The sequence below is a fragment of the Rhipicephalus sanguineus genome, chromosome 6, assembly GCF_013339695.2.
Source record: "Rhipicephalus sanguineus isolate Rsan-2018 chromosome 6, BIME_Rsan_1.4, whole genome shotgun sequence".
In the NCBI taxonomy this organism is placed as follows: domain Eukaryota; kingdom Metazoa; phylum Arthropoda; class Arachnida; order Ixodida; family Ixodidae; genus Rhipicephalus; species Rhipicephalus sanguineus.
In genome coordinates, this window is record NC_051181.1 from 159,845,612 (window position 1) to 159,867,969 (window position 22,358).

At 45.8% G+C, this 22,358-nt stretch overlaps 2 protein-coding genes across 2 annotated transcripts; one reads left to right on the forward strand and one right to left on the reverse strand.

The window, feature by feature from the left end:
* The first annotated feature begins 621 nt into the window (after nucleotides 1–621).
* Nucleotides 622–2,594, forward strand: LOC119396918 (terminal nucleotidyltransferase 5B). The gene is made up of 2 exons (XM_037664299.2): nucleotides 622–978; nucleotides 1,057–2,594. The coding sequence occupies exons 1-2, from the start codon at nucleotides 974–976 to the stop codon at nucleotides 2,183–2,185; spliced, it is 1,134 nt and encodes a 377-aa protein (XP_037520227.1). The 5' UTR covers nucleotides 622–973; the 3' UTR covers nucleotides 2,186–2,594.
* A 1,818-nt stretch (nucleotides 2,595–4,412) lies between these two features.
* On the reverse strand, nucleotides 4,413–22,304 carry LOC119396917 (2-oxoisovalerate dehydrogenase subunit beta, mitochondrial). Its single transcript, XM_037664298.2, has 7 exons — nucleotides 22,046–22,304; nucleotides 21,789–21,935; nucleotides 21,071–21,387; nucleotides 9,900–10,079; nucleotides 8,167–8,277; nucleotides 5,546–5,632; nucleotides 4,413–4,562 (listed from the first exon to the last, which is right to left on the reverse strand). The coding sequence occupies exons 1-7, from the start codon at nucleotides 22,203–22,205 to the stop codon at nucleotides 4,422–4,424; spliced, it is 1,143 nt and encodes a 380-aa protein (XP_037520226.1). The 5' UTR covers nucleotides 22,206–22,304; the 3' UTR covers nucleotides 4,413–4,421.
* Between the last annotated feature and the right edge of the window lie 54 nt (nucleotides 22,305–22,358).

Consider the following 22,358-nt stretch of genomic DNA (forward strand, 5'->3'; position numbering starts at 1 on the left):
TGCCGCCGTGCTGTAAGCAATGACTTAAACAGCTCAGGTAGTGCAGCGGTTTTGAGCTGTTGTTTTCTTGAGAGGTGCAGGTCGCAGACTTACATCGCGGATCAAAACACTTCCGATTGTAATTTCCTTTCGCCCCCTTCAACACCCTGACCAGTGTTGCGGTAACGGTGCTGCGCGTCGATTGCGCAGTCGGGTCGACCAAATCTTCACGACACAAACGCCGTGACGTCAGCGGCACAACGATCCCGATTCCCTAAAATAGCCGCAGGTTCCTCAATGGATGCGCGCAGTTCTGCCGCCCACGTCAACAGAGTTGTAACCGACGTCACAGCCCCGTGTACGCTGAACACACATCGATCGGATCCCAGCTGCGGGGCTGCGGCGTCAACACGGCGCCTACGCATCTCTCGGAACTGCGCACTAGCTGGCGCTCGGCGCGACAGCTGGAAAACTACCCGTTCCGGAAAAGCTCGGCGGCGGTCATTTTCTGGCGCTCTCGTCGCAGGCTTTCTCCGTGCTCGAGACCGGCGCTGCACGCCTATCGGGAGACGCGCTTTAACGCGTCCAGAAGAACGGCGGCCGCGCAAAAGCAGCAACAAAACAACGGCGCCTGCCTCCGCAGCGCCTTTGACGCAGTTTTCGCGTCTGCTCCAAAACACGCTCGTTGTTACGTGCGTGCGCGCGCGCGCGTCGTCGTGCTTGCGGCGCACTTGCGTCACGAGGGCAGGCGAGCGCATGCGCAGCGGGTTTCCAGGGCAACGAAGCGACCCGCCGCCTGGCGGTTGGCCGCAGTGACCACACGAGCCGCACGAGCAGTCGCCGAGGAGCCGTTCTCTGCTGCTACGCCGTCGGACCGCTCGCCGCTGAAACCGCCTGCCCGCAGTCTCCGTGCGCTCCTGGGAAGTGGTCGTCCTCGGCCGGCCAGCTGCAGCGAGTCATACCTGTGAAACCAAGTCGACCAGCGTTCGGAATCATGAGGTGAGCAGGCTTCCACTCGCGACATATGGCGCATGCCGGCTGTCACTCTTTTGACACGTCTTGCCCCGCTCGGCGCAGTATCGAGGAGGCCCGGTTCTCTGTGCTGGGCTACGACCAGGTGGTGCGACTGCAGGAGCTCCTCGAGGAGCCCGTGTCCGTCCAGGGTCGCGGCAACTTCCCAGCGCTCGAGACTCGGCTGCGGGACCTGGTGCAGCGCGTGCGGTCGCAGCTGGACCGCCAGGGCGTGCCCGTGCGGGACGTGCGGCTGAACGGCGGCGCCGCGTCCTACGTGCTGGAGCCGGACACGTCGGCCGAGTACAACGACCTGGACGTCATATTTGGCTGCGAACTCGGCAGCAGCGGCGCCGGCGGCTTCGAGCGCGTCAAGACGGCCGTGCTTGATGCGTTGGCCGAGCTGCTGCCGGCCGGCGTGAAGCGCATCAACGCGTGCGCTCTCAAGGAGGCCTACTTGCACAAGCTCGTCAAGGTGGCCACCGACGAGGACCGCTGGTCGCTCGTCTCGCTTTCCAATAGCCTCGGTCGAAACGTGGAGCTCAAGTTCGTACACAGAATGCGGCGCCAGTTCGAGTTCAGCGTCGACTCGTTCCAGATCGTGGTGGACCCGCTGTTGCTTCTCCACCAGTGCGGCGGCGGTTCGGCCGAGGCGCTGCTGCCTCGCTGCACGCAGGATTTCTTCCCCAGCGTGCTGGCCGAGTCGGTGTACGGAAACTTCGGCCAGGCGCTGGAGCACCTGCGGCGACGGCTCATCGCGACGCGCAACCCCGAAGAAATCCGCGGTGGCGGACTGCTCAAGTACTGCCACTTGCTGGCGCGCGGCTTCCACGCGACCGACTCGACGCGAGCTCTGGAGCGCTACATGTGCTCTCGCTTCTTCATCGACTTCCCCGAGATCCAGGCCCAGCGCGCCAAGCTGCACAGCTTCCTGGCCAACCACCTCTCGCACGAGCGGCTGCGCTACTCGTTCCTGGCGACCCTGTACCGCGTCGTGGACGGCTCCACGGTGTGCCTGATGGGCCACGAGCGGCGCCAGACGCTGCAGCTCATCCAGGAGCTGGCGTGCCGCGCTCTGCTCGTGCAGCAGCAGCCCCGGCTGTGCGGTTTCGCCCAGCCCTGCTGGCTGCTCGGTCTGGGCCCCACGTTGGGCCCCGCCGGCTTGAGCCCCGGCCTGGCCGCTGGACCACTCTGAGCGTGCGTCGTCGTGGTGTGCGTGTGTGTGCGCGACGGTATGCAGCGCCGGAAGCCGACAGGGCGGCCTTGGCCGCCCGCGGGGAGGACGCACGCGCGGACCGACCCGGGTCTTCCACGGGTCCCCCCCCCCCCTGCGAGTCACGTGAACTGTGGTCAGTCGGACTCCTTGCGCGCGCCGGAATGCAACAGCTGAGCGGGGCCCAAGGCCGCCCTGTTTTTTTGCCATGTCCAACTGGGCCGCTCTGTTTCCCTGGGCAAGGCCGCCCGGCAGCCCGAGATAAGGGCAAGGCCGGCCGCTCCGAACCGCGAGGCCGACGGCCGCCGCTGCCGCAACCGGCAGCTCCCCTCCTCGCAAGTCCTTTTCTGTAACAAAGCATAAAACCAATGCGATGTGTTCGGCTCCAAAACTGTGTGTTTGTGTGTGCGCGCGTTATTCACTGCCGTCCCGTGTGCGCCGAGGGCCGCGGCCACCTAGTCGCGCTCTCCGCGCCCGGCGACGGGCCTTACACAACGGATTTCACCGCCGATAAGTCGCTGGCCCTTATCGGGAAGCCACCGGTGCGCGGCGTTCGCATTTTATCGGGGCGTCTGCGGGCGGCGCTTTTCCTTCCGTCGGCTGTTGTCGCTTTCGTTCGCCGCCGCAGGCGCCTTTCCCGACGTGGCGCACCTGTGCTCCGACCGGAATTCGGGCCTTCCGTGCGCGCCGATTGTTCGCTAATGCGCTTAACCGTGCTACGACCTTGCTTGGCATGCCTGCCAGTACGTAGATGATCGAGGACACGCGCCGCGATATGTCGTCGTCGCAGTATGTTACGTCGCAGCTGTACTCATTTATTTCTCGCTGGCCACCCGGAAAAATTGTTACAGGACGTCCGAGCGTAAAAATTAGTTACGTGCGTCAGGAATGTGACGCAGTCAAGTGCCACTTCTATTTTTTTTCTTTCGCCTATAGTGCGTCGTATTCATTCTAGAAAAGCAACTCGCATGGCTAGTACACAGCTGTGCTCTTAGTGGAACGTTAACAAATCTTTTGCAATTTCGAAACAATGCACAATGGAGCGTCTATAACTTATCGCGCCGCACGCGAGTGAATTCCGGAACTTGCGCAGATCTAGGGTCGTACCCAGGGGGAGATTTAGGCGTTTCTGACACCACCCCCTTCCAATGCCCTCAGTGCGGCGATATGGACGGTATCGCGACTTGCACAACACAGTTGCATGCGTCATATATTAATATTAATAAAGAAAAAAAAAAAAGTCTCCGAGGTATCCGACTGGCTTTGACGTCGCACTGTTGAGCACGAGATTGCGGCGGTCGCGTTTTGATGGCAGCAAATTTAAAAAACGTTCGTGTACTTGGTTTTAGATGCATGTATAAGGAGCCCATATAATTAGTCTCGCATCTCCCTCTACAGCTGCCCCAGACCAGAATTTTTTTTTTTCGAGCGCGCTAAAGTACAAGATGGCCGCCGCTATCCCCCCGCAAGAAACGTTACCTACGAATTTCCGAGCATGGCAAAACGTGGATCTGTTTTGATTCTCCAATGTTTTGCGCGTTTTCCGTTTCCCACAAAATAGGCATGCCAAGTGTTTTTTTTTTTTTTTGACATTTGCACTACTGGATATTGTATTGCAGTGAATTGAATCTTACACACCAACCGGGAAACCTTTGTTCTTACCTTTATTCATTTTCTGTGGCCTGTCATGTTGATTAGATTTGCACAAGTGACAGGCAAACTATCAGTGCATGTGTGGAACAAGTTTTATGTTGGGGTGCCCTGCATAACACTTGAGCACCCAGATTTAAAACTCTATTAAATACTTTGGTGGCAGTCCTCTCATCTGCCTTTTCAAGCACGGTTCTTGAGACATGCTCAGTGCTTCTCATAGTCGGAACATGCACATTGTTGTATTAGTTCTGCAGAAGCAAGTTTGATTTCGTTATCAATCTCTCTGCGCTGTTTTGGACATGGACCTTTACAAAATATGTATCAGACGTTGCAATCAGGTTTAACTATGCAATATGCTTACCTCTTCAACAGGACAACACAATAACAGCAATAATTATTTTCACTTTAGCATGCTGTTGTACCTCGCGGCCCACCACAAATATTTGTGCAACACTGCTCAAACCTATACCAGTGCCTCTTTATTTTTCTGAACTTGTCACCAACATAGCTGTTTTGATGCCGGTACTCGCTGACTTCATAGTTTTCAACACTGCGATGCTAGGAATTAATAGTTCATCATTTTCTTTATGGCGTCAAAGCATCGCCACTTGTCTGGCAGGTAGAATGGCTCGAAGATGTGTGGGAATGGTGTGTCGAACCCAGTTACCCTCTGGACTGGAGCTTCAAGGCTCAGGAAGCACTCCTCCTGCATGAACCAGAAGGCTGGAGTTATTATTCCTTAGGCTACTACATGATTATGCACAACCAACAAGTACTGAACCTCAATATATCAACCTAAATAAAATCTCTTTTCACTGATATCTGTGTATGATGAATATCGTAAACAACGAAAATATTTTTACTATGGCTGGGACTTCGTCATAATTGCATTCAACAGTATTAAGTTGAATACTAATATATTTGTAACAATGTTGCAGACCCAGCTAGTGACGTGCGCTCACTTTTAATTACTTTTTTTGCAAACCCTCCAGGCTTTTTTTATTGTGCTGTCATCTCGTGGATAGCTTGCACTAGAAAATTCAATCGCATGCCTGATAAAGAAATTGGACTTTTGTCTCTCGGTACAGCAACTCTGTCTTGACTACAATCGCATATAGTACTTATTGTGATGCAAGAATGAAATGGGCAGTTATTATCCAACCTTAGAGCTGTAATCGCAATTGTCCTCATGACATAAAAAGAGACTACCACATTTAGGAATGCTCAGTGCAGACCAAGTGGTGCCAGTGCAGATTATGATGAAAACGGCAGCTACAGGCCACATCTCTAGAGAGTCTCCGCACAATGGAGCACATGATGTCTTTCACTTGCTCTGCATGGTGACTGAATGGATGCACTCATCACTGAAACGTTCGTTGTCGTAATTGGTCATTTTGCCTCACAGGCAATGAAAGCCCTCGTGTACATTGATTCCCATGGTGTGAGGAGTATACATATTTTAATCAGCACATCCCTGAGAAAAGAAGAGCCATCTTGTAAAAAGCACTCTGATTCTACACAGCATATTTGTGTTAACGGAACTTCAAACAAGGCAAGAGAAGTAACATCAACTACCTGCCGCATGTATTATAGTTAACCAGGATGCCCTTTCACACCTGGGCGTGGAAGTTCACTGCATTTTATTATGCTTTTGAAGAGTCTAGCTCGTACAATGCATCCTTGACAAACCTGAATTGAGGCGGCAATCTCTGCTCCGAGTCCCGCTGTAAGAGGTGCCTCGTGGGCAACCAGAAGCCTCCCAGTCTTCCGCACAGACTGCAATTTAAAAAGAAATTCATATGTTTGCTTTCAATCGCGAGTTGCCTTCATTCGGAAGCATACATGGAATCCCAACGTTGCGTTTTAGGACTGAGTGCGTTCTCAAAACCGCTAAAGTTCTTGAAGCATGGAACCCACATAGGTTTGAATGTGCTGAAGTTTTTTGTTGTTGTTTTTTACTTTAGTGGTAGACTCTCAAGGGACACTAAAGAGGAAAAACAATTTTTCTCGTATTGGTAAATTATTCTTCCACGATACCAAAAACACCACGCTTGCTGCGAGAGGACGCGCTTCATAGGCGAGAAAACGCGCAAAATGAAGCTGCGGGTGGAGACGCCATCTTTAAGTTCCCGCACCAATCGCCGTGACGTCACGGATTTTGACAGCGCCTATTAAGGAAGCATATTGTCTTCTGGAGGCGCCAGACTTAACATACAACGTTTCAAGAAACTTCGTTGAGCCAATGCGGCCAAAATGAGAAAACGCATTTTGAAGTCCGTCACGTCACCATCGGAGATTTCGGCGGGAAATTTCAAAGAAACTTTTGACATGGACTTAAGCCTATGGTGGTGAAATTAACGGCACTAGTTTTCAGAGTGTAATTTATCAGTCTATACTAATTTATTGTTCCACTTTAGTGTCCGTTTAACGGTAGTCTAATACGTCCGTTTATTAGAATCGCGCGCGAAGACTGTGAGCTTGTCGCGGATTCCCACGGCGATACCGCCTCGTGCACGTGAGGTGAGCGCGGGCGTCTTATCTCTTCTGCTGATAACACCGGCGACCGCGCCACGATGAGATTGCCCCACAGGTAGCAGTCGCGGATTATTAACCGGAAAACTGCTCCGTGAGGAAAGTGGCATGTTCGCGTCTCTCTACCCAACACGTTTGCTCACTTTCGAACGTACAGTTTGTGCCAGCACGACACGCACTTGTCGGTGAAACGAACAGTGCTGCATTTGCACTGTCCCATTCATTCGTCTCTTACGGCGCCGTAGTGAAAGTGCTACGCTGAAGAAAACTAATCGGAGCACCAGGTCCAGGTCTCACGCGCCGTCAGATTGTTCGAAAAAAAAAAAAAAAAGAATGCTAATATGGCTACGCTTCGTGAACGGGCGCGAAGCATTCGCAGAAAGAATCCAGGGGCGTAGCCAAGGGGGGGGGGGGGGTCAAACCCCCCCGAAATTTTCAGTTTTGCTTGCGTATATAGGCACGCACACATACAAACGCACGCACGAACATACATAAAGTATGGTCGAACCCCCCCCCCCCCCCGAAAAAAATTTCTGGCTACGCCCCTGAAAGAATCACACGCACTGACGATCGCAAAAACGCGAACACGTGTTTTATACATAATTATTGAACAGCCCGCAGCTTCGGCGCTACGGGGAGCACACCGAGAGACTAACTACGCGAGCAGCGCTCGTTAACGCGCCAAGAAGCAGATGAAGTTTCGAGCATCCGGCAGTTGGACGACGTTCCAACTCGCTTGCTCGCAGGAACGTTCTCGAGTGACTGCACGCTCGTCTCGTCGTACTGCGCGAGATAACGCAGAGCTTAGCCGCGACGCGAATCGCCGGGCTGCTTTTAGCGATAAGCGAGTACTGCCCGAGCTGCCGCCGTATGCGACGCCGATCCGAGCAAACAGCTTTTTCCCGCTCTACTGCTACCGTTACAGCAACAGCTGCGCGCCTGATGGCTTTGCCGTGCCGACCACGCGGCAGTGAAATTAATTAAATTAAGGAGTTTTACGTGCCAAAACCACGATGCGATACTGAGGCACACCGCGGATTAGATATGACCACCCGGATTTTTTTTTTAATGTGCGCCACAATCTAAGTAAACGGCCGTTTCCGCACACCAAGGTGCGGTGCTATGTAAGGGATCCATGTTAGGGCAAAAAACAAACAGTTGAGGAAGAAAGAGTAGGTAGCAACACTAAACCTGCTGCTTCCCACTCTGTTGTTCAACTGTTTGTTTATAGTTTGCGCTAACATGGATCTCTTTGATGTCAACCAACTCGTCCAGCAACAAGTCCCACGCAGCTACTGTGGCTTCTCTAGAATGCAATGTAGTTCGCTTTTAACGATAAGCAAATAACTAGGCTATGGCAAATGATGTCGAAATCCATGACATCACAAACTCACAGCAAGCGTCATGCATCGTGTGCTATTCTGAACACACACGTTCCATCAATTTCATCTTTCACTCGTACTAGCAGAACATATGTGAGACGTATCTGTCTTTACTGCCTCCTTTCTTCATATGAACAAAGCAGACTAGGTAGGTGTTCTACCTAGTTTGCCACATAAAGTCAGCAGAATAATACAAATAAGGAAAAAAAGGTATTTTTGACTTGTCAAATTTCCTTAAAAGTTTTTTTTGCTACAATGTCACGTAGGAACTTTTTACCTAAGGCTATAACTGATATTTTCAAATACAATTTTGTGCCTTTACTTTAGTCTAGTGCTGCCACTGTGCAATACATGGCAGCATGATGAATACATTCAACAAGATGATCAAGAACCCACATTGGCAACAGTTTCCTTGTCCCATGGCATCAGTGTGCAAAGGTCGATGAGCTCGCATGACGCATTCAGCTTGTCTTGAACCATCTGAGCCACTTCCCGCAACACGTGCACCTGTCATCGCGAAAGGGCATTCAAGTCACATCAACATTGATAAAGGTTGTTGCACGCAGGTCAAGAATTCTTCATACTGAAAACACCCGACGCACATGTTTGTCAGACAAAAGGGCACCGCTCGGTAAACACAGCTGTTTGAAAACCTGTGCTGCGCGGCGTAGGTGAGTGAAGTTACCATTATAAACACAGCAAAACGGTTGAACGTGGCATCTCACTTATGACAGCTGCTAGCCACTGGACTTCCCATGTAAATACAAAAGGAAAATTCCTTCTTTCTTTTTTTTTTGCACTAACACTGATAAGGTGATAGTGTATCAGATTTCTTTCCCCCCATTAATAAATACAGAATTTCAGTCCTGGCTTTCATAGCAGTATTTTACGGGCCAAAGGTTGGAGACTAAATTTCACATTTACACACATACACACCCCATTTAGGTTTTATCCTGACATTTGTAAGAAAAGGAATTAGTAGATACAAAATGCAAACAACTAGTCCTTTTATTTTCATTATTATTGTTCCTATTTTTTGCTATTGCCAAATTTGGGCCAAGATCGGTGCAAATATACAAGATTACATAAATAGGTGCACTACCGAAAGTTATATAAAGGCCATAATGCACAAAGCATCTGCGGTTTACACTACACATGCCTGCCTAAATATTTGCTACAGTTAGCACATGTACGCAAATTTAGATTCAGCTTCAGTGAAAAGTTAATGCTCCTTAATCCCCTTAAGGCAAGTTTAGCAGAGTAATGAGGTGAAATTCAAAACACTGCAGTCAGCATTTCTATCATAGGTCATGTAAAGTTTGCGGGCAGGGCCAGTGCAGTATAAAGCTCATTTCACCAATTATAATCTAGTTTGTCATTCTGTCCACTAAGTGGCCAATCTTGACAGTGCAGGAAGAAAACTGCTAGTAAACAACGAACGACAACAGAGAATCATGATAACAGCATTAGGATGCTTATTAAAAACAGGGCATTCAGCTTTAGGATCCATGCCTAGGCATGTGCGCAGGATTCCTCATTAGGGGGGGGGGGATGAAGTCTCAGCGCAGCACCCCCCCCCTCTCCTCCCTGTTGGTTGATTTCGAAAAAAAAACAAAAGATAAAATAGAAGCTTCGCAGTTGATGCTAAAATGAAAATGATGTGCTTCCCACAACGGCCTGTCTTTGGTCCCTAACTTCCCGGCAGTGAAAATGGGTAGTAAACAACTCCTGCAATGCAACATTAGTGGTCCTCAGCCACCATTATTGTCAAAAACCTGCATGGTCATAACCTTCCACATTAAAGGATGACGAGACAGGTACAACTGAGTAAAGGTATGAAGTAGACTTGGCGCATCCCTGAAGTTGATTAAGGGAGGCGACCACTCTCTCTGCCCCCTCGCGCGCACGCCTATGGATCCTTGTATTAGTTGCACAAATTTTTTAAAAAATAAGAAATTCAATACCTGCACAATGGAATGCCAAAAAAAAAGGAAAACCAAAAAGATAGTGCTGTTAATAGGGTGATGGATTATCTGTCTTTCTTAGGCATGCTCTAATGAAAATTCTTGCAAGGCCAGCCGGCTGTGAGCAAACTAAATAAAGCAAATAAGATGCAATTTCTGGGCCACCTGTGTGCCCCAGCCAAGGAGGGTGATGTCATCGCCTTCTTGTAACACTTGCGCCTTGTCAAGTGGGAGGGCGTAGTCCTTCACGGGAACTTGCTCCACAGCCAAACGGTACAGGATTTTGGGCTCGAAAAAGATGCATGGGTCTTGGTTCTGGACACACGCCCTCAGGAGACCCTTAGCCTGCGCAGTCGGACCGGCGAATACTAGATCCATCAATCCTGGAATGCTTCGTTTATAACTGGCTATAACAGGGAAAGTGAAGAGCTCAAACAGTGTCTGTATGTGCAACACGCTCCGGAAGCATTTCAGGAAACATTGGCATTACATGGTTCCTTCAAGTCCTATGGCAATGCCATGTTTATGAAGCAGAAAAACAAGAATATATGTAACCTGCCAGCACTTTCACTGTAACTGCGAAATTTGTCGGCACTCATTTTACAATTTTACACACACTAACGCTGAAAGTGACATTTTGTTTTATGTAACTGCAACAACAGAGAGTTTTAGCATAGGGTTGGTAGTGCTTGCGTTTCTTGGGTATGTATGCTATTTTTAAAATGTAACGTGCATACCCAAGAGGTTAGTGTATGGCACACGTGCAGTGGCAACAAATGCTAACGCAAATCTTTACGTACCCTATTCTAAAACTGCCCAATAAGTAAACATAACACTTTGATCTCTTAATTTATATGGAAAAAAAAAAAACAATATCATCTTGTGCGGCAACTCTTGTTAAAACACACACAGTTTCAAACGACGACTGCAGTTTCCTTTTGTACTACCAGATATTAAACTCAACCCACCATACTTTCTCAAAAATGTGCCTCTAACTGCATGCCTTAAATACAGAGACTTAATGAAGTTAAATTCCGTGTTTACAATATCTGTACTGAACTGCCTATTGCATTCCTTTATTATCAGGGCTCTTTCACCTTTCACTAATGTTCGCTAAAGTCAGAATGCATTTTGCTCATGCAGGTAACGGAGGTAATGTACGTCGGCCACGTGCGTCATAAGGAACATTGTCAGCTGCATACAGGTGCCAGCTGTCGCAAAGCCTTTGTGACTTCCTGTTTTTAAGCCACGATTACAAATGGACGTAGAGAACTTTTAAAGTCAACACTCTTTAGTCGAGTATTCATGTGTGATGCACATTAGACTACTACGCACTTGTAGAGTGCACATCCTGTCAAACAATTCGGAAACGGAAACAACGCTGTGCCATTGTCGGCTAACAACAGCACATTCTAGCCTTGAAGATGTTAAGACAGACATTTTGAATGACCAACTCTTTTGCATTGAAAGCTACAAAAAAGAAAGAAAGAAAGTAAGAAAGAAAGACACATTCATGTCCAGAATAAAATGTTACCTCAGACACTAAATAAAATAGACATTTAAAACAACCCTTGCAAGTTTTATATATACCATTGACAAAAAAAAGTGCAAGCAACAGTTACAAGATCATCAACATAGTGACTCTTCAGGATGTGCAAATGCTCTCACACAGCTGTCTTACGCTGTCATGACATTAAAGCAGTAGTTTTCTTTGAGATGGTATCTGCAATGCCGTGAGTGGTTCAGTTTGTGACAGCAAAGCTCTGCTGCCTCGTACAAGAAGGCTTAAAGGGATACTAAAGTGAAACAATGAATCGGTTCAGATTGATAAACTGCACTATGAAATCTCTAATGACCTTAATTTCACCATCATATGTTTATTATTAGAAGATAAAATCGAGGTGAAAGTTTCACTTTTAAATATCGCGTCGAAATCTCCGCACGTGACATGACGGATTTCAAAGTGTATTTTTTGCATTTTGGCGACACTGGCTCAACGAAATTTTCTGAAACTTTGTATGTTAAGTCTCTAGCCCTCGCAGAGGACAATATACTTCATTTTTACCGATTAGAAATTACGTATGCCCTAGTAAATGCCATCAAAATCTATGATATCACGATAACTGGTCCCGAAGTTTCAAGGTGGCGTCGCCACTTGCACTTTCTTTTTGCATGTTTTCTCGTTTACCAAGCGTCTTCTCATGGCAAGTGTGGAGATTTTGGTATACTGTGAAAGAGTAATTCACTAATACGAGAAAATAATTTAAATAATTAAAGCTTTAAAGCCGTACATGTAATGCACTTTGTTTTACAACCTTGAATAATAGTATCCACCAATGTGACCGAACAAACGAGGACACAAGGCAAGCCCGCGCATAGTGTTGAGGAGTGAACTGCGAACACTTTCTCTCATTTGGAAAAGTACCAAATGCTTGACGTACTCATGCTTCTCCAGACAAACAGAAAAGACAGATGGATACACATAGAGCAAATGTCAGCGATGTGCGTCTATCTATTTGAACAGAACATTAAAAAAAGAAGAAATAAAGCAGCGAAACAGCAGGTGACCGCAACTGGCATGTAAACAAGTTGCACACGATAAGGCCAGCTGAAATTCTACGCAGTTCCTGTCAGTAGGGCTGCTGCCATAATCCTATTTTATCTTCCCAACTTCAGCAAACGACGTTTTAATGAGTGCCGTATTTGTAAAATTTATTTAACATGCAACTTCATTATTAAGCTTTGGCAATTATCAATATGTTTAGCACTTGTTTCTCTGTTGAGCTTACTGATACCACAGGTAATATTTTAATGTAAAGAACATTTGCTTTTGTTCAGCACTTGTCCTAATGACCGCTCGTTGTTTCATTTAACTAATTTAGCTTACATGATGCTTCCCTTATTTAATGCACTGAATAGTGCCCGCAAAGTATTTTTTTATAGACAAACTAAACATAAAATAACTAACAGGTAAGCCTTAATGACTGAATAGTGCCCACAAAGTATTTTTTTATAGACAACTAAACATAAAATAACTAACAGGTAAGCCTCCTTCAGCCAAGAGCTTCATAAAATGGCTAACCAACAGCCATATGTTAAATTTTTTTCCTGTGTTCTGCATGACATGGAATATGTATAGCCATGTTTGATACCATATTACAATGGTAAGCATAGCCTTCACAAGAGGTGCAGAGTTAATATATATACCAAGTGCTGCTGGAAGCTGAAAGCAAGTAATTATTTTATTTGTGTCTACTCTAATATCAAATTGGCCAAAATAATAATTTTGCATCTTTTACAACTAGTATGGGCAAAGACAGGTTAAGTTCCAGCTTTTAACAATGATATTCAAATGTTACAGCAGTCAGAGTTTGCTTGTTTTCCTGCAAGTAATACTGCAATAAAACATAAGGCATCAAGCACGGCGAGCCTAGAGCTTTCAGCAACTCATGTTGACATTTCCCACCAGTCCTTTTGCGTTTCCTCTTAAATTAATAACACAGAGCCACAGGACTTTTGAGGTCAATAATGGAATGTTTACATCACCTTTCAATTGTGAAATAACACTGCGAGATAGCCTTTGCAGCACTCACATTTCAATAATGAAGATCCCACATGGGAAGTGCAACTTAGTTGAGTTTCACAGGTGAAAATAAATCAACAAAAATAACGTTTTAGCCATTCCCTCCACAGATTTAAAGTCTCAATTATGAACCAGCAGCAAGGAAAAGAATAAACAGAACAAGCAACAATATAAAAAAAGGTAAAATAATGGGAGTGGGGGCAACAGCTTTGTAGGCTGACAGGCATCCTTGTTCCAAGTTATGTTTGCAAGCAATGAGGCAGCAAGCTCCTGACTGCTGGCACTGTGCCACTTACACTGGTGTGAGATCTGTCAATGCCCCCAGCAAACGGCTGCTCATATCAGCTCTGGCAACCTTACAATCGATGCAAAAGTCGGTGCCAAGCATATTCACTGGCAGCAGACAAGCCCAGCACAATGATAAGAAAGCGACAAAGACCTTCTTTTGTTAATTTCTGAGCTAGTGCAACAACCAACAAGAAAAACTAATGGAATTTTCAATTCATGCAAAACTGTAAAGCTCCATTGCATTCTGTTACTAGTAAAACAGTTTCTATGAACTAAGCAGACAATTCAGCACTGTTCAGGCTCGTGTCAGCTGATCCTCTAAAAATGTCTCATGCCCTTGATTTCCTTTTATATTGTGATGATAGGGTCGTACTAGAAATTCTTTTTCTTTAATTTTTTTTTTCACAGTGGTTTGCCACGTGGCGATACAGAAATGTGCTGCCACGATTATTGTTTGAAAATTTTGCAGTTTGGAATCAAAATGATGATCAAAATTTTCTAATCCATCTGTGGCACAACATCTGTAAAAGAGTGTAGACACCAATTTTAAGGGTTCAGTTAACTGTAGCACAGGCTTTGCGTGTTTGCATGGAATGCTTTCACGAATTGTAGTTCACACTGGAAGCCTAAAAGGTTAGCTATTTAAATTTTAAAACTGAGCACTTAAAAAGAATTTATTTCTTCAGACTCATCCTGACATCCATCATGAAAACACCTCCCTTAAGAGCAAAATAGAATGAAGTTAAAGACACTAGTGCCAGTGACCTATACAGAATGTCAGCACATGTTTTTCAAACGTGGCTGGAATATGCTAGTGCACGTCCCCAAGCTAGTTATGGTGCTATCAAGTGTGTGCGCACAAGTTAAATTGAGCAGACGACCGACGACTTGATTGCCATCAACGCTTTCATAGTTCAATTGACATTCATGACAGTGGGTGCTTTCAATTGCCTGCTTTATAAATTTTTATATCATGAGGACATTAAAAAAGATATACATGTCATAAAAATATATCAGTAGGTGTGACTGCACCAAATGTTCTTGAACATTCAATTTGTTACTGACGTCATAGGCAATACACATGTATACGATGCGAATACATGGGTTCTGCATTGCACATAGTAAGCTTGGCAAGCAAAAAGACACAAAGGGGCATTCATTAAAAAAAAAAAAGAAAGAAAGACTGAACATTTATGTGCAGCTACTTTTCACATTTTTTTAAGAACAATTTTTTTTAATGCTATCACAACATACTGTTTTCAATGTAAAAGCCATCTGAACCACTGATGTAGGCCTATCAAGCAGGCCCACGATGCCAGTACAAGCCTGTCTAGGAACACTACAAAGCCACTGCATACATTGCATACATGTACATGTGCCACACATGGCATGATTTAATCACATAACAATCTTGCATATGTAGAAAGTTCTCAGAGATGATAGATTACATAACAGTACAAGGAATTTGTAAATTATTAAGGAAAAAAAATTAAAATTATAAAGACTGTACAGGCTGGCACAACCTGTGTGAGAAGTACTTTCTATGGGATTAGGTCTGTGCATGACAGAACCTACGTGGTCTGCCCAAACTAATGTGGTTCATCATTTGCTGACTAAAGGCTCCAAAAATGAATGGTTGCGGCAAACAACAACGCAGGCTTAGTACTTCATGATTGAATGGCAGCGCACAGACAAAAAAAGAGAAAGACCACAAAAGCACAGTGCTGAGTATTTTGGTCCTTCTCTTCTTTGTGCGTGAGTGCACTGCCGTTCAATCATGAAGTACAGTCAACTAGCACAAACATATTATAGTAGCACAAAGTTCAAAAAAGAAAGGAAACAGAAGAAGAAGCACCTGTTTTTCTTTCCTCTCCTTCTTTTGTTTCCTTTCTTTTTTCAAACAGTGCGCTACTACAATATGTTCAGTAGACACGAACTCACCCAAGAAGTTATCCTGACAACTAGCCCAACTTCCAGTCTTGTTGCAGGCTTAGTAGTTGACATGGCTTAGAAGACTGCAGGGCAGAATGGTGTTAAATTGCTGAAATTCACACATCAGTGGAATTGTGGTGGCGCTACAGCGTACTACCATTGGAGCATTATCAACAAAAGGAAAACTTCACTTAAAACCAGGGTGTCGGAACGAAATGTTTTTCGTTTCGGTTTTAGTTTCGTTCCACCACAAAAAGTTCCATTCCGTTTCTGTTCCGGAACAAAAAAAAAATGTTCCTTCATGATTCATAACGGTTTTTTAAAGGAAAAATTTAAAGTTAAGGTAATCATAAAAAATATTGGATTTGTGCTACAGTCATACCCGTGCCACGCGGGCACAGAAAATGGCATTTGCCTCCTAATGCCTTCAGATTTATGTTATTCGCGCGGTGACACACGGACGAATGAAATGGCATTCGCCCAAATGCCATTCGTCACCTAATGCGTTGTATGCATTTCTCAGTTGAATGAGTCAGAACTCATTGAACTGAGAAATGCATACTCTCGACGGCACAGCTGACGAAGTGCGATATACCTAAATTATATAAAATGACATCCTATTCAGCTAAAAATAAAGTTTTCACGTCTTTTATTTACACTAATCACTTACACAAGCGCTTCAAACGCTGTATTTTGGATGCGACAGGCGCCAATTTCTTTTTACGCTGTGGATCGGACTAGTGTTGGCTTAGGTTGCTACGGTCAGCTGCAACGTCGTGAAACAAAGCAACGAACTCAAGCTTACGGCAGTGTAGTATGCTTATTTCTACATTTAATTATTCTCGGGGGTATATGAAGCTTGTAAACGCATGTTTATTTTTTTATAACTACTCAACAATTGCTCACTACAGAAGATGCTGCGATCGACATCATCAAGTCAAATGTTGTTCAGTTTGGACGTGTAGCAGCTCCGCCGAAAAAAAATGTCATTCGGGAACTGAATGCCTTCCCTACCAAATGTCATTTTCTGTGCCCATGTGGCACAGGTTTTACTTGCCCTCCTCTTTAAAAAGTGGGACAGGGCTAAAACACGTTCTCACGTTCTTCAGAGGAGCGGAAGTAATTGTACCACGAATTCCTACCAACTAGCACAAACCAGTATACCCTTCAAAGTCATACTATTTATTTTCTCAAAAGTCAATTACGATTTTTTTTAGCGGGCTCAATGCTTTGTGCCAAGGGAGTGAGCACGATCTCAGAAGCAGCACGTCATTGAGTGTACTCTCTGATGTGCAAGACCGCTGTTCTGATAAAAAAATCGCCAGGCCTGCACGGAACACGCAGCACAGTCACAGCGAAAGCTGGAGAGCAGCCTTTCTAAAGCCCGTTGTAGACTCTGCAACGTACCCACTACACCATAAATCATCGTAATTTTTCTGAAGTAGCGAAGCACCTACTATGCCATTTTTCGTCATTCTTCGGAGAATCGTGGTACCCGCTAGACATCTGTGAGGCATTACGTGCACTTTGTGCTGTGGCTGATGACGATGAAGAATTATGGCTGAGCCCTTTGTAACGGGTTGGAAGCATTCAATGACCGACTCGTGCAATTCACATTGTGTGATGCCGGGTTGTTATTTTACATTTTCCCCACGCTGTATTACATATGTTAACACGATTCCTTGCCCGACATGACGCCTGTATAGAGTATTTTTGCGAAGGAGTTACAAGCACCAGCGTGGCACTGCGGTGTAATACTCGATTGCCACACAGAGGGCACAAGTTAAAATCTGATACGATTCTAGAAATTTGTTTCTCATTTTATTTTTTCTTATTTCACGCGATAGCGGTTACGGACACAGGCAGCCACGGCAAACTATGGTGCCAAAATCGGATGTTGTGATCTCATAACAGTTTTCGATGTAACAAACTTCAGCGCCGACAATGCTCTCTCCACGCTGTCCTGCGTGACAGGCGCGCAAAAGTCCACTTGCGTTAATATAAACATCTCTGGTTGCCAGTATTTTCATTTTTCACGCAATTTCAACATATCTTTGCTTTGGAATTCCTGCCTGAAGTATGCGCTAATACTGTACCCTGAGATATTCATAATTGCTCACGTTGCATGACGTCAGTTGTTCCAGATTGCGAAGTTTTCTCGTGAACCGAAAAACGATTTTAAAAATTTCGGTTTCACTCCGGAACAAAATAATAGATAAAGTATCGGTTACGTTTTCGTTCCGGTCAAAAATATATATATTTTTTTTCGTTTTTGGTTTTCGTTCTGTTCCGACACACTGCTTAAAACCCACTGGCAATGAATTTTCATTTTCACTGAATGAGTTATCAGTGAGCAGCATGTATTACTGAGGCAATGTTGAAAAATCTGCAGGGCTGCTAATTCTCTCATTTTCTTATTAACAGCCATAATTAGTACCTGTGCAGATTAAGATAGTGGATACAACAGAGGTCCCAGCACATTGCTTCCAAGGTTTTCTCAGCCCTATGGGTGGTCCCTAAACTTCGAGGTCACACTAAGGAGCTATGATGGTTCTCCATATTCCAGAATCATTTTTGGCAAATGTTAGCGGCAGCATTTTTTTTTAAGCTTTGGCATTAGAAGTGTCTATTCTACTGAGATTTTTGTGATGCATATAACTGTAATTCAAGTGTAAGATTGCCCATGAAGGCTTATTTATGACCACACTATCTATAGCTAGGCTTCTTCTGCAGTCCACAATTCCAGTGCAGCTTCCCTTTATGCAATGCTAAGCATTACTTCAAGGCACAGCAGCTGGGAAGTACACTCTATACACATCTGCCAGTACCATGACATACGAGGGCACTACCCTTTTGCATTCATTCCCTTCCGTACAATAGCTACAACGTCCATTCACCATCTGTGGTGACTCATTCACTGTCTGCGTCATGATAAAGCGCACAGAAAGGAACTTCCCTGCTGCTGCCTTAATATAGATGAGGGCTGATAAGGAAATCCTGAGCTGAGAGAGCTGTGACAGGGAAAACAAACGGAAACAGAAAAGGTACAGGCAAATGGTGCAGTGCTTCTGATATTCAGAGTTGTTCCAAAAGGAAAGTAGAGCAGACTAAAGCACAAATGGAGAGTATTACTTTAACACACGACATTCAGCACAGCTTATATATATATATATTCAGCCTGGCATGTGTTCTAAAACTGCCAATCGACTGAAAATTTCTGTTTTCAATTTCTTAGCATGAGAGAAAATGTCAGCAGTTCTTATAGTATGAAATAGAGAGTTACTGAGAGCACTGTGAATTCCAAACCTTCAACTCATTTTTCACCACAGTGTGCCCTTTCAGTTCATTTGTGTTGTTTAGTTCCCTTGCATCCATGCCTGCATGCCTTACCTTCTTTAATGATGAGTTACTTCTACATCTTTGCATCTAACAGGTTTTGTTTTCCTTGTGTAATGTCATAACTGCAGAATTGAATTTGTACTGAACTGGCTGGGATATATGCTTGCTTCACACTGTTCTCCCATAAGCAAAGAATGCACTTATGATAATTTCCTGTGTGCAGTAACCAACTTGGGTGCTGTTATCTCGCTTGACTTCATACATCTTGCTATTTATTTTTACATACTGCAGCCCTGCTGGGTCTATTACAGGCATACGTCGGCAAACTCATACTCGGATCGAGCCGCGAGTCTGAGTGAGTCCGGGTGAGTAATATATTGGTGAGCTTGAGTCCGAGTGAGTCTGGTTGAGAAAAATTTTAGTGAGTTTAAGTCCGAGTGAGCTCCAACCGCAAGATATATTTCTTGAGTGAGTCTGCGTGAGCTCCACTCCTATTTGCCGACCTATCTACACCACTTCAGCATTACTATCAGCCTTATGTTGGCTCACGTTAATACCTCCGTCGACTTACACATACTTCCAAGCCCTAGAGTTCATGCGCCAGCTCAATATTTATTGATCAGAGGCGTGAATTACACCGGGGGGGGGGGGGGGTACCAAGACCTCCCCAGGGAAACTCTTTCACAGGAAGTTCTTGATAAAAATATCACACCATCTCCCGCGAAAGGGGACCGTGAGGCGATGCGAAGCAGCGTTTTGGCATGTCGAGCCCGCGTTTCAGAGGGGGAGTGGAGAGGGGAAGGGGTAGTGGAGAGGGTTAGCGCATGCGCAGTAAGGGTGGTCACGCCGCACACCACCGGTTTGAACTCTGCCATAAGATGTTTCGCATCTAAAATATTTCATGTGAGTCATCCCTTTCAATCAAAATATCCTTACTAGATCGCAACCACTAATAACCCGTATTTGAAGGTACAAGACCAAAAAGCACCAAGTAGAGCACCAATTATGCGAGATATTGGTGCGAAAGAGCACTGACAGCATAGTCGACAAAGCCAACGCTTTGTCATACGCTAACGGACTCATGACATATGCTAACGCAAACATACGCTAATGGACTCATGAGTCGACTCACTCAGACTCATTCACACTCGGATAGAGCCGTGAGTATGAGTCTGAGTGAGCCCGAGTGAGTAATAACTTGGCAAATTTAAGTCCGTGTGAATCCGGCTGAGAAAAATTTCAGTGAGTCTAAGTCCGAGTGAGTCCGGTTGAGGAAGGTTTTTGTGAGTTTGAGTCTGAGTGAGTTCTAAGGGCAAAATATATTTCATGAGCGAGTCTGAGTGAGCTCCACATTTTTCGCCGACCTATGATTACAGGAGTGGGAATAATAGTGCATGTCAACTGCAGACAAAAAATAATTCAATGGCAATGAATGAACGTCTTCAGGCAAAGAATTCCAGTGTTCAATTGTTAAGGAAAGAAAACTGTGCTTGTACATGTCAATTTTAGGTTGAAACAACAAAAGGCTTGCACACTGAAGGTTATGAGCAGTGGCAGATCCAGAAAAGGGGGGAAGGGAGGGGGGGATCGCTCCCCTTGCTCATTTCAGTGCCTGTCATCTACCTCCCTTGTTGGGTTGCCTCAGCTATCCCTGCCCAAAAGGGCAAAGGAGAATATCGTCCCCGCCGTCTACATCTCCCCCTAGTCAGATGAAGAAACCACCCTCCACTCCCTCCCCTATCCTCTCCTCCCACCCCAGGCACCTGGATCCACCCCTAGCTATGAGTACGGGAAGTTTAGTGAATTGAATACATTTACCTTAGGGGGTAAAGCATGACAATTAGAGTGTGCAGAAATTTTGAACATTCAAATTGGTAGCATATGTTAACAGAGGGGTTCAGTTAAGACTAGGCAGGTTAGAGAAAGGTGAAAAGTTGCTATCATATACACGGCATACAAAACATAGAGCTTTCTTCTGTGTAGACTAGCAATATCTTTTAAACAAGTTCATTTCTGCGTAGACTCTTCTGTATGGTGTAACATTAGATGTGCCTGCCAAATGCATTCAGTTTCACAATTTCAGAAACCAAGATCATACTGGTTTGGGCAATATGTGGTTGCAACTTCCCAACTGCTGCCATCTGCAAGCTTTCTCGTGAGCTCAGATGGCATGGTGACGGCAGTATGCACGCACCTGGATTGGACCACGCGGCATAACGATCCTCAGCCCGGGCACGTGGGCGAAGAATGCTTCGGGGCTCTGCGAGTGGTATAAGGCGCCGTGGCCGACTGCACCGCACGGTGCTCGCACTGTCAGGCCGCCGCAGTTGAAAAGTCCCCCAGACCTATAGCGATACTTGGCCGCCTCGTTGACGAGCTGGTCGAAAGCGGGGTAGATGTAGTCCGCGAACTGCATCTCGGCGACAGCCGTAGCACCGGCCACAGCCATCCCAATACCGAAACCTGCGATGCCTTGTTCACACAGCGGCGTGTTGAAAACGCGGTGTTTGCCTGCACGAGAGACATAAGCGCGACCATAAACTGCCATTTTCGCGAGTGCTGCTGGCCATACATTCCCTGCAGAGTGGATCGTCGTGTGGGCGCAGTAAACGCACTATGGCTCCACGACATAACAAGAGTGCTTCGTGACAGCACTGTTCCGATTACTCGCGATTGAATTGAACGTTACACCCTCAAGTCATGCAATAGGACAAGCTGCAATTTCTATATCAACGAGTTCATGAATCTGCGACATGAACTGTACATAAATGCGCACCACACAAATCTACAGGCAAGGGTAGAAAAACGAGTGCTCTGAACTTGGGAATGACAGGCCAAGAGTTGCAAGATGCGAAACCAACCACAAGACATCTCTTGTAGCAATGTTATGCGACGGACACATGCATACGCACCATACTTTTCTTGTAGGCCAACCGTGCATCGAAATACACCACCAAATGCCACGTCTTCACCAAAGATCACGGCAGTCGGATCGTTGGACAACGTTAGGTCCAGGGCGTTAGTGATTGCTTGGTAGAGGTTCAGCCGTGCCGTTTCGCCTTGGGGAAAGATAAGGAAAAAGTATATGATGGTCGATCAGTTCAAAAATGGCGTACTTATGGAATATCCCAATGTCCCAGTAAGTGCTTAAATATGCATGTGCACAAACCATCTGACGACGATGGTGTGTCAGGTACAAAAGTGAAGTGGCCCGCCGACCGCTTCTGCACCTCGCAGCTGGATGCCACTTGTTCCCATCGCAGTTTTCGTGGCGAAACCTTTTTCCGCAGCAGTGCCCGCACCGTAAATCTGAGAGATGTCAGGCTCATGGTGAACTCCCGTAGCGTATGGTCAGTACGTTCACTTCCTTGCCCACCGCGATCACACCATATCAGCGACCATACAGCACCCCTGCAAATGCGGGCATCATATCGTTACACCACAGGCGATGTTTCGGAGTCCCATGTTCGTAATCGCTCGCA

Coding starts and splice junctions, on each gene's coding strand:
- LOC119396917 (XM_037664298.2), bottom strand. CDS start 22,205: ATGAGCCTGACATCTCTCAGATTTACGGTGCGGGCACTGCTGCGGAAA. Junction 10,080..21,070: donor TGCCGCGTGGTCCAATCCAG/GTGCGTGCATAC, acceptor CCGACTGCGCAG/GCTAAGGGTCTCCTGAGGGC. Junction 5,633..8,166: donor ACAAGGAAACTGTTGCCAAT/GTGGGTTCTTGA, acceptor TTTAAATTGCAG/TCTGTGCGGAAGACTGGGAG.